Genomic DNA, 12,826 nt, shown 5'->3' with positions numbered 1-12,826 from the left:
CACACACACACACACACACACACACACACACACACACACACACACACTCTTTTTGAAGTGATTTAGAATTGACCATTAAAAAATGCTAATTGCCCACAAAAATCAGTTTGACAATTTTTAGAATATTGTAAACACTTAATTGTCATTAACACCACGAAAAAATGAATGGGGTTAATTCTCCTTTGGGTCAGCTGGGCACAACACTCATTGAAATCAATGGGACGTACATGTGCCTCACAAAGAGCAGGAATAAGCCTTACAAAGAACACTGCCACAAGTACAACTATGTGAGCCAGACCCTTTTTATATGCTCCCTACTCTTTTTCCCTTCCATATTGCTTCTTAAACTATTTTTTTAAACTTAGTTTTGAGCTCTTTGAGCCAGGGACTGTCTTTTTAGGATGTGCGTATACAGTACTTAGCACAGTTTGGTCCTGATCCTTGAGTAGGGCCTCTAGGCATTACTACATACACATAGTTAATAATAATTACTGCTTTTTAAAGCATGCAGTATAGTTAAGTGGGGAAAAAGTGACTACTATTCATGTGCCCTATGGGTAAGAACTTATCTTCCTACTTTTCAAAGCCTTTTTTATAGTAACCGTTGTGTAGTGACTTGTGTTCATGCCAAAATTACTATCTAGTGAATGCTTACTGGATGTAAAGAACTAATGTGTGTGAGTTTTCCCCTGTTTTCCCTGTGGTTCACACCAACTTGATTAACAAAGGAAACGACACAATGCAGAGGCATGCAACTCTCTCAAAATGTAAAAGACAACAAAGATATGGAGAGTTTCTGCACCTGCCCCAGCCAAAATGTCCCTTATTTGACCTGATGGGGATGAATAATTGGAAATAATTGTAACTGTGCAAGCACTTTTTAAAAAAAATTCTTTTTACAGTAAAAAGAGAACTGAGCTGGAACATCCATCATTCATAATTTCTAATTTAGGTTTTTCCAGCTGGAGTATTGATTTTTCCCCCCTAGCCCTGAAAGAGGGTACGGGCAGAAGAGGTTGGGACATTTTGCTATCTTCAGTTGATGCTGAAAGCAGTGTTTTTGGGGGAGGTGATGGAGCGTTGGCAATCAGCTTTGTTCTGAAGCTCTGTGCCTTCAGCATTCATCTCTCTGCCACTCCCAGTCTCTAAGGGTACGTCTATATTTACCTCCGGGTTCGGCGGTAAGCAATCGATCTTCTGGGATCGATTTATTGCGTCTTGTCTAGACGTGATAAATCGATCCCGGAAGTGCTCGCCGTCGATGCCAGTACTCCTGCTCCGCAAGAGGAGTACGTGGAGTTGGCGGGGGAGCCTGCCTGCCGCGTGTGGACCCACGGTAAGTACCTTGTAGTTCTAACTAAGGTATTTCGACTTCAGCTACGTTATTCACGTAGCTGAAGTTGCGTATCTTAGTTCGAACTGGGGGGTTAGTGTGGACCAGCCCTAAGTGGCAATGAGCATTATGATGACTGCTCAGAAATGATGGGGTAGGAAAAGTGGTGTTTGTGCTACACCAGTACTTACCAGTAAGTTTTTAACTTAATTATAGATGTCTTACACCAGTAATAATGTTTTCACCCCTCAGCTCACAGAGAGCGGAGAATCTACATTAAGCACTAAGTCCATGTATATAATATATCACAGGATAACGATTTACAATTTTGTTTTTTAATATCTATTGGCTAATTAATGGACCTGAGAATTAGGAATGTGCTAACCTGTAGGAGAAATATTCATTGACCTTTTTATTTTATTGGTAAGGCAGCACAATAAATCAATTTTTACCTCATTAGGAAGTAGGAAAGAAAATCTTGACTACTTCCCAGCAGATAACATAAACTTCATTATAAAGTACATTGACTGCCTGTTGTCAGTTTGTTTTGTGACCTCCATACACTTCGGTTGCTTTGTAAAGTCATGTGATTCTAGTTCTGTAGTTGCTTATTTTAATCCATTTGGGTTAAATCTTGTTCCTGATTCTACAGTCATGGGTGGCCGCGGTGCAGGAGAATCCATGCATTTCCCTTGTGGATAAGGGCTGGGCACATGGATTGGGGCTCTTGCAGGTAGTCCATGTACCTAGTTGGCTGTTTCGGTCTGCTTCAGCAAGAACTCCTTATGCCCCAGAATGGAAGGGGTTGGGGTTGGGCCGGTGAATCATGGCTGCAACATATGTCCTCCAGCCATTCTCCCTCACAGGAGAATTTTGCTTGAATATTTCTCAATGGCAAGAACTCTTTCTAGCAACCATAGCTATCTGCGTTAAAAGAAACACTAATTAGCAAGAGAAGGCTCAAAGTTGGTAATGTCTTCAATAGACCATGTGAGAGATTTTGATGATGCTGATTTAAACACCAGTGATGGATTTATTTACCATAAACAATGCTGCTTTCCCAGACCAGAGATTGTTCCACATGGCTTTAAGGCTGGCCTCAAAGGTTAATTTTAAATTCCATAATAAACTAGCAGATTGTTTTTCCTTTTGTTATGAGATTAATTAGTAGCATTTTTAAAAATAGAGATTATCTCACTCTGTCAAGGCTGGATTTCAGGAAATCTGTGGAGTTTTGCCTAAATAGAATTAAACGTTTCAGAAAATACAATAGGCTTCTTGTTGAATTTCAACAGCTGTCTAAAGGCAGGTCAACTTCTAAACCAACCAATGTGAGATGAATGAGGAAGAAAATAATTCTCATATACAAATCGGCTTCTGTGTCTTTAGTTTTAAGATTGTCAGGCCCATTAATATGAGCTTATATTATGCTTCAGAATAGAAAGAAATAAGACTGGCTTCCCTTTGAAATCTTTGCAGAATAGCCATCTGCTTTGCTAGTCATATTCATATATTTTTTTTTTTTTCTGATTTTTAGCTAGGAGTTATTTTAGGTTTCTTGTTTTTAACTTTTTGCTTGTTGGTTTGAAATTTTTTTTTTTAATGTTGCTATTAAAATTTAAAAAATTGCCCCCGCCTCTCAAAACCCATAACAGGCCAAATTCTACAGACCATATCTGAGTAACACTCCTTACTGAGGTCAATTTAAATTCTATGGAATTTGGCTCAACCATCAGTATGGTGACACCATATTTTTAAATGCTCGTGGTTAAAGTATTGTTTATTCTATGGCTTATGTTCACCAATCCTCAAATATCAGCTGTTATTCACAGATCAAGAATAATTCTATTAAACGCCCTTAACAAAAAGGAGCATGCCAGCCTGCTAAGCTAAGTTGTAATTGAATAGCGATTTTTTTTTTTTTTTTTAACTTTTTGGTTAGGAAGTAGTGCTTTTAGAAGATTTAGCCATTAGACTGTGTATGCTATTAAGCCTAGTTTTGGCTAGGTAATGACCAGCAAAGAAGGCTCTACATCCAAGAGTTTAGCTTGCATATTTGCCAATGTACGTTTTTATAATCTAGGTTAGACCAAATCTAACTCTTTAATGTTTTAAACCTTGATGTCTAGATATTTTGGGGGAGTTAAGGGAAGGTGCTAGGAGGTGCAGTGATGAAGCAAGGAAGTGAATCTGTTTGCTGGCTGAGGCCTGCTTACGTTCCTACTGAGAATTGTGATTTGGCCCTCAGTTGAAACCTGCTCCCCCCTGCAACCTCCCTTCCCCATTGCCAGTTCCTGACTGCTTCCTCAGGCTAGGCACTGGAAAAAGGGTAGTGATTCAACAGTGAGGTGGCAAAATTACTCAAGGTAGTTAAGTCCAAAGCAGACTTCAGAGAGTTACAAAGGGATCTCACAAAACTGGGTGACTGGCATGGGCGGTGGGTATCATAGGCTGGGGGAGGCTGTGCCTCCCCAAACAGCCAGGAGTGGCCCTGCCCATGCTCCTTCTCCAGTTCCCTTCCTGCTTGTCGCTCTGCAAATCGGCTCTTCCCATGTGCTGTGGCCCCAGCTTGGGCTGGCACTGGGGTCACGCCACCCTCCCTCCCGGCGCTCCGGGGACTGGGACCACGCCGCCCGCCTTCCCTCCTTCCCTCCCTCCCGGCACTAGCCTGGGGCAGGGGCCGGCGGCTGCAGTGGGGAGTGGATGTGCTGAAGGGGCCAGGCCTTAGGCAGAAAGTCAGGGCTGGGGGCTAGCCTTCCCAAGCCAGTGATTCACACACTGCTGATGGTGACTCAGCAACAAAATGGCTGATGAAATTCAGTGTTGATAAATGCAAAGTAAGGCACATTGGAAAACATAACCCCAACTGTACATACAAAATGATGTGGTCTAAATTAGCTGTTACCACTCAAGAAAAAGATCTTGGAGTCATTGTGGATAGTTCTCTGAAAACATCTGCTTAATGTGCAGCAGCAGTGAAAAAAGGTAACAGAAGGTTAGGAACCATTAGGAAAGGGATAGATAATCAGACAGAATATATCCTCATAATGCCACTATATAAATCCATGGTACACCCACATCTTGAATACTGCTTGCAGATCTGGTTGCCCCATCTCAAAACAATCTATTAAAATTGGAAAACGTACAGAGAGGGCAACAAAAATTATTAGGAATATGGAACACCTTCCATATGAGGAGAGATTAAAAAGACTGGGACTTTTCAGCTTGGAGAAGAGACGACTAAGTGGGGATATGATAGAGGTCTATAAAATCTTGACTGGTGTGGAGAAAGTAAATAAGGAAGTGTTATTTACTCCTTCTCATAACACAAGACCGGGGGGGTCACCCAATGAAATTTAATAGGCAGCAGGTTTAAAAGAAACAAGAGAGGAAGTATTTCTTCACACAACGCACAGTCTATAAGGCTCAAAAAAGATAAGTTCATGGAGGATAGGTCCATCAATGGCTATTAGCCAGGATGGTCAGGGATGCAACCTCATGCTCTGAGTGTTCTAGTATCTGTTTTCCAGAAGCTGGGAGTGGACGACAGGATGGATCATTCAATTGCCTGTTCTGTTAATTCCCTCTGAAGCACCTGGCATTGGCCACTGCTGGAAGACAGGATACTGGGCTAAATGGATCATTGGTCTGACCCAGTATGGTTGTTTTTATGCTCCTATGGTATGAGGAGGGTGCAGAGGAACTTGCATAGAGCCCAGAGAGGTCCTATGCAGGGAGCTGCTGCTTACAGCTGGGGGGAAGATAGCTTGTGAGGTAGCTATTCTGACACCTTGTTTTGGGTCTGGGTGAGGAAGCAGAAGAAAGAATCTGATGTTCTGTTCAGTGGGGGCAGAAGGAGAGAGGAGTGATTGGTGTCTAGCATACTTAGTTACAGGGGCTCTAAGGGCCGATTGTGGATTTCGAATGGCTTCAGAAAATAAAGTGTGTGTGTGTGTGTGTGTGTGTGTGTGTGTGTGTGTGTGTGAGATTTATTCTGCCTTCCCCACCCTCGTGGTCCCACGGTGAATGTTTTTGAACCATGCAGATATGAAGTTTGTCAGCATGCGTCAGGACCTGTTCAGCCTATTATGGTTCAGTTTGAAAAAAACTCTCCGAACAACCACGTTTGTAAAACCGAGTTTAGAAAATCATCCAGCAGTGAGATTATAGAGGAATACCCCTGCTGCTCAGGTAACCAAAGGCATTTGGCTTTTCATCTTCTACCTCCACATGCACCTGAAGTGTACCTGGGTATCCTGCTAGGGCAGAGTATCTCTGTCATGTGCTTTTTCTTTCTTGTGTAATCATAGGTTTAGAGAGCTGTTGTGTTGGATTTAAATTGTAGGAAGTGCCGACGCTCACATGCAGCTACTTTCATTGCAGGGCTCTGATCAGAAATGTGGTTGTACGCCAGCATTTTCACATGACCATTCTTTTCAGCCACTGTGCCCAAATGTCTAACAGCTTGTCAGTTGGAAACTACAGGTTGGAAAGCTGGAGGTCAAAACAAGATTAAAATAACCAGTTTTCTTGAGGAAACGTTGCTACAATAAATGTTGCGTTGCTAAAATAGTACAGTTATTCCCTGCGCTTTTTTTTTTTCTTTCAAGTCTAAGATTTCAGAGCAATATAATGTTGAAAAATGTTCTCTCTTGGGAGAGAGCAGCGTAAAAAATGAAAATCCATGTTGAGCAACCTCCCTCAAAACACAAGGGCCCAGCTTTCAAAGGTAGAGAGCATTCACTATTATTTACTTGTATTACAACATCTAGTGGCCCCAGCTGAGGTCAAGGGTCCATTGTGCTAGGTGCTATAGGTGCTCATAATAAGGGATAGTCTCTGCCCTAAAAACTTAAAATCTAAATAGAGCAAGTAGATGAAGTGTGGGAGAAAAGAAGTATTATTTTTCCCATTTTTACAGCTGAGGAAAGAGACACATAGAGGCGTTAAATGATTTACCCAATGTCACATAGGGAGTGTGTGGCAGAGCTGGGAATTAAACTCAGATTTCTGAGTACCAATTAAGGGCCTAAGCCGCAAGACCATCCTGCCTCCGAAATAACTCTGAAGTCAGTCTGGGGTTGTGGGATTCATCAATTCTGAAAGTCAGGTTAAAATAAATTGAAAACCCTTTCGATCATTATTTCCTTGTAAGAAAGGGATACAAAGCATTTGTTCATTTGTTTTTTGGCTATAATCTACCACACCTCTTTATATTCATCACATTCAGCCCAATTGCTCCAGTTGAAGGGATTACAAATTTCCGTCACCCAGGGATAAATATTGAGCTCTCTGGGTGGGAACCTAGGCCCATGATTCCCGTTGATGTGTCAGGGTGAAAACTAGATATATTATGTTAGCTATCCCTAAATGTTTTAGGCAGCTACAAAAGTTTGTCATGCTTTATTGATGCTATACTAATAATTTTTTTTTTTTTTTTTTTTTTTTAAAACCCAGACCAATGGAATTAGCCATGCTTCCTGAAAATGAATGCTAACTCACTGGTTACAAGAGTGTGCTGTATTTTTCCAAAGTTACTTTTGTTTGAAATATGAGTGGCGTCATGCCCCCACCACCATTCTTGTGCCACTGTCATTGGTTCCAGCTCCTTGTCACTTCATTCCAGACCAAAAGCTACTCAGCAGCAACCTATATCTCTGTCATTGTGTGTCTCCTTTTTTGTTCTGCCAATGATACCTGCTTTGTTCTTTTGTTCCCTTCTGCCACTCCCACCACTTCTTTGCTGCCCTTTTATGCATGGAATGCCCTCGCCCGATCTGTGGGCTGAGACCGCTCCCTTGCCTACTTCAGAACTCTCCCAGAGGCTCACTTCTGCCATTGTACCTATGCAAAGTGTGAGTGAAGACAGGATGTAAATTAAATGGACAAACATAAGCTAATGGAACCAGCGAGATGTGTTCCTGCCTATTAGATTAAAAAATTAGAAATAGTCTATCAGCTACACTTGTGTCCTGTTGAATTACTGAGCACTTCCATGCATAGAGGGCAGCAGTGACCATGAGATGGTCGAGCTCAGGATCCTGACAGAAGGAAAAAAGGAGAGCAGCAGAATACGGACCCTGGACTTCAGAAAAGCAGACTTTGACTCCTTCAGGGAACTAATGGGCAAGATCTCCTGGGAGGCTAATATGAGGGGGAAAGGAGTCCAGGAGAGCTGGCTGTATTTTAAACAAGCCGAATTGAGGGCGCAGGAACAAACCATCCCGATGTGCAGAAAGAACAGCAAATATGGCAGGCGACCAGCTTGGCTTAACAGAGACAACTTTGGTGAGCTTAAACACAAAAAGGAAGCTTACAAGAAGTGGAAACTTGGACAGATGACTAGGGAGGAGTATAAAAATATTGGTTGAGCATGCAGGGGTGTAATCAGGAAGGCCAAAGCACAATTGGAGTTGCAGCTAGCAAAGGATATGAAGGGTAACAAGAAGGTGGTCAGGGAAAGTGTGGGACCCTTACTGAATGTGGGAGGCAACCTAGTGACAGATGATGTGAAAAAAGCTGAAGTACTCAATGCTTTTTTTTGCCATGTCTTCACAGACAAGGTCAGCTCCCAGACTGCTGCACTGGACAGCACAGTATGGGGAGGAAGTGAGCAGCCCTCAGTGGTGAAAGAACAGGTTAAGGACTACTTAGAAAAGCTGGACATACACAAGTCCATGGGGCTGGATGCAGTGCATCCGAGGGTGCTGAGGGAGTTGGCTGATGTGATTGCAGAGCCATTGGCCTTTATCTTTGAAAACTCGTGGCGAACAGGGGAGGTCCCAGACGATTGGAAAAAGGCTAATATAGTGCCCATCTTTAAAAAAGGGAAGAAGGTGAATCCGGGGAGCTACAGACGGGTCAGCCTCACCTTAGTCCCTGGAAAAATCATGTAGCCAGGTCCTCAAGGAATTCATTTTGAAGCACTTGGAGAGGAAAGTGATCAGGAATAGTCAACATGGATTCACCAAGGGCAAGTCACAAAGCCCTGGCTGGGATGATTTAGTTGGGGATTGGTCCTGCTTTGAGCAGGGCGTTGGACTAGATGACCTCCTGAGGTCCCTTCCAACCCTGATATTCTGTGGTTCTATGAAGTCATGCCTGACCAACCTGATTGCCTTCTATGATGAGATAACTGGCTCTGTGGATATGGGGAAAGCAGTGGACGTGATATACCTTAACTTTAGCAAAGCTTTTGATGCTGTCTCCCACAGTATTCTTGCCAGCAAAGTAAAGTAGTATGGATGGGATGAATGGACTATAAGGTGAATAGAAAGCTGGTTGGATCGTCGGGCTCAACGGGAAGTGATCAACGGCTCAATGTCTAGTTGGCAGCTGGTATCAAGCGAAGTGCCCCAGGAGTCGGTCCTGGGGCCAGTTTTGTTCAACATCTTCATTAATGATCTGGACCAGGGGTAGGCAACCTATGGCACGCGTGCCGAAGGCGGCACGTGAGCTGATTTTCAGTGGCACTCACACTGTCCGGGTCCTGGCCACCGGTCCGGGGGCTCTGCATTTTAATTTAATTTTAAATGAAGCCTCTTAAACATTTTAAAAACCTTATTTACTTTACATACAACAATAGTTTAGTTATATATTAGACTTATAGAAAGAGACCTTCTAAAAACATTAAAATGTATTACCGGCACGCGAAACCTTAAATTAGAGTGAATAAATGAAGACTCGGCACACCACTTATATAATATAAGGCACCACTACTGGGGTATCTGAGCATCTCACCATCTTGAATATATTTTTTCTCCCAACAGCACCACAAGGTAGAACAGTGCTATTATCCCCATTTTACAGATGGGGAAAAACTGAGGCACAAAGACAAAATGACTTGTCCAAGGTTACACAAGAAGTCTGTGGCAGAGCAGGTATTGAACCCATAACTCCTGACTCCCAGGCTAGCACTTTAGCCACTGGAACATCCTTCCTCTCCTCACGATTCAGATTGTGTGTGCTCTTTGTGGCCGGGACTGTGTCCTTTCTAGTTTGTGAGGGGTTTATCAGTGACAGTGCGAGCTTCCCTGCTCTTTCATGTCAATGGACCTGATCCGTGTTCTGGAGGGGCCACATAAAGAGTGTGACTGGACTGTACAGTGTCCAGGTTGATTCGCGCTGAGTGGGTTGCCATCTATACTAGTTTTAGGGGTATGGTGATCTCTCTGGTGTCCACTCTGAACTGGACTGAGGCCACCAAATGATCTTCATGTGATAATGACTTTGAGTCAGAATTGACTTGACCCCAATTTGAACCAGTGACCTAGTGGTGAAGGCTCTGTATCTAATTACTAATCCCCTGCACACCTAGTTCTTTCAATCTGCCTGCTACAGAAGCTGCTCTATTCGTGGAGGCAACTTTAGTTCAGATATACATGATTGAGAATGTTCAGCGAAACAAAGGGGGCTGGCCGCATATCCTTCATCTTGTTGCATAATTTAAATGAGGAAAATCCTCCTAATATTTGTTGTGTACAAAGAAGGTTTAACACAACACATAGCATTGAGTAATAGGTTAACTTGTTTTCTTTTTATGGATCTCTGCATAAATGTGGAGATTTTTAGCAAGCGCAAATGTAACTGTGCGTCCTTGCGCTTCGGAACTCTTAAAGAATATAGAAATCTAGATTTCCACCGTATAGTAAAGCAATAAAGTCCTGTCAAAGCCCTTGTGCCAAGAGGAAATGGAAGGGCCTCGTTTGTAATGAGGGGTAGGGGTGTGTGTGTGTGTGTGTGTGTGTGTGTGTGTGTGTGTGTGTGTGTGTGTGTGTATTCTACTTAGTTTAGTTCAGTGGCCCCCAAACTTGCTCCCCATTCCTCCTGTCCGCAATCCCCTGCCCCCCTGGAGCCAGGGCCAGGAACGGGGCTGCAGCTGGGGAAGGGGGGGGGAGGGATGTGGACAAGGGTAAGGGGGCTGAGGCTGGGTTGGGGGTCAGGGATGGAGCCATGGCCAGGGGCCGAGGTGGAGAGCAGGAGCAGAGCCACAGTCAGTTTGCGGTGGGGGCTGGCAGCCCGGGCCCCTGGCCAGGTCCAGAGCCGCGCCAAGGCTGGGGATGGAGTTATGCACAGGTCTGGGAGCCAGGGCTGTGGCTGGGGGTGGGGAGGGGCTGGGTGGCACTCCCTCCCAGCCCCCAGTTGGGGCTGGCCCAGCCTGCCATCACACCTTGAATGCTCCTCAGTGTTCCTGGGGTGGCGGTTGCCCCACAATTTGGGGACTTCTGGTTTAGGTTCTTCTTAGCCATAAACTACTTGTTGTTATAAAGGCCAGTTTTTGTGTATCTTGGCTATTGATGCTGTTCAAGGGATTACGCTACCAGTATCCCATGAAGGAAGCAAAAGATCAGGTTCTAATTTCAGTTATGCAGGTATAAATTTACAAGAACTCCAAGTAAATTTAAGTTGCTATGGAGTTGACAGTGATGTAACAAAGATCAGGATCTGGCCTTCGTGTGTCCAAGTGACTTTATGACATATTCAATTAGGTATATGCTGCTAATGTGGTAGGGACAAGGAGCATTAAATAAAGGTAATACTTATTTGGGGGGGGGGGTGTACACCAGGTTAATACTATGATTTCATGCATCTTTTTTTAAATATCAATACAGTGTTTAACTTGACGAACAATGTGGATTTGGAGAACACCAAAAAGAAAATGGATATGTACCAGAAGGATAACAAAGAAGTCATTCAGAAAAACAAGATAAAACTGGTTAGTTTGCTGTTTTAAAAAAAATTTCTTATTCAGTAGTTGAGGAATTAAGTATTTTAAAGAGGAATAGTTGTAAAATGCTGTCTTAAAGGAGAAAAGAAAAAAGAAGAAACTCCGACACGCATACTGACACACTCCATAGTAAGAAAAATGTGATATGCAAGTATTCTCTATCAAAGATTTGCTTGCTTCAGGAGATCATGTTGACAGCTGAATTTTGTGTGCTTGTTGTTTTGACGAGGGTTTAGAGAGAGGGACTGACATAGTTAGGTAGTAAATGCAGGCTCTTCCAAACATATGTATGCTGGCAGTGTATTTGGACAATATCCAGAAGAGACTGGGTTCATTCCTACTCCAGAACAATAATTTCTTTCTCATCCAAAGGAAGAAAAAAAAAATCCAGACACAGACATTATGAAGCTCCCAAGAGAGAGTTGGAGAATGGGAAAACAAAGGCCTGGCTTATGCAAAATTTAAAACGAGTGATAGTGAAACAAACTTTTATACTTTAACAAGACAAAAGCCTTTTTAAGTGCTAATGATGATACTACTTCTTAGAGGGTTATAAAATACGTGTTCTGTATGCAGGCTACGCATACTTTCCTTTAGGTTTTTTATTAAAATATGATTCAGACAAAGTTCTGCTCTCCTTTAAAAGTAGCCTGGCAAGGATTTTTTTTTATTTATTTAAAAAAAAGAAGTTTGTCTATAATGTTTTAAGTATCAGAGGGGTAGCCATGTTAGTCTGGATCTATAAAAAGCGACAGAGTCCTGTGGCACCTTATAGACTAACAGAAGTATTGGAGCATAAGCTTTTGGGGGGGAATACCCACTTCATCAGACGCATGTGGGTATTCACCCATGAAAGCTTATGCTCCAATACTTCTGTTAGTCTATAAGGTGCCACAGGACTCTTTGTCAATGTTTTAAGTGTTTCTTCCAGCATTAAAAATATACATTATTTTGAGAAGAAAATGTTTCAATTCAGGCAACTGTAGTAACAGAAATGACACAATAAGGCCTGATCGTGCATTCCTTTTGCACTCAACACTCATGTTAGGAGTTTGGAGTCTGAAAATAATAAATTTGAACCATTCCTTCTGAGAACCAGAGTTTCCCTTGTTTGTGAAGGAAGGTGTTAGACTGGAGTAGTACCAACAAATAGAGAGTTGAAGTGGGTTTTAGTCCACGAAAGCTTATGCCCAAATAAATTTGTTAGTCTCTAAAGTGCCACAAGGACTCCTCGTTGTTTTAACAAATAGAGAGCTCCTCCATATATCCATGTATGTGTATAAAGCAGTGAGGGCAAAGGTGATGCATTGTATTTCCTTTTCTGAAATCAAAGATCATTCAGGTTATGTATAACTTGTAGGAACATAGCAATTGCCATATCAGATCAGACAAGAGGTCCATGTAGTCTGATATCCTGTCTGACTGTCCAATATCAGATGCATCAGAGGAGACAAGTAAATAGCGGGGTCCCCTGAGGATCTGTACTGGGACCAGTGCTGTTCAACATATTCATAAATGATTTGGAAAAAAGGGTAAACAGTGAGGTGGCAAAGTTTGCAAATGATACAAAATTACTCAAGATAGTTAAGTCCAAAGCTGACTGAAAAGACTTAAAAGGGAATTCATAAAACTGAGTGACTGGGCAAGAAAATGGCAGATGAAATTCAATGTAAATAAATGCAAAGTAGTGTACATTGGAAAACATAACCCCAACTATACATACAAAGCAAAGGGGTTTAAATTAGCTATTACAACTCAAGAAAGAG

General features: G+C 42.5%; 1 protein-coding gene across 1 annotated transcript in view; it reads left to right on the top strand.

The window, feature by feature from the left end:
• MNAT1 (MNAT1 component of CDK activating kinase) overlaps nucleotides 1-12,826 on the top strand; it is a 183,873-nt gene that overhangs the window by 50,626 nt on the left and 120,421 nt on the right. The window contains exon 4 of the mRNA XM_026654211.1: nucleotides 10,945-11,048. Coding sequence (XP_026509996.1) covers nucleotides 10,945-11,048 — 104 coding nt within the window. The remainder of the gene's footprint in view (nucleotides 1-10,944; nucleotides 11,049-12,826) is intronic.

This window comes from Terrapene carolina, unplaced genomic scaffold, assembly GCF_002925995.2.
Source record: "Terrapene carolina triunguis isolate 2854851 unplaced genomic scaffold, T_m_triunguis-2.0 Scaffold189, whole genome shotgun sequence".
NCBI classification, from domain to species: Eukaryota; Metazoa; Chordata; order Testudines; family Emydidae; genus Terrapene; species Terrapene triunguis.
The sequence above is the reverse complement of the archived record's forward strand: the minus strand, read 5'-3'. Positions and strand labels throughout refer to the sequence as shown.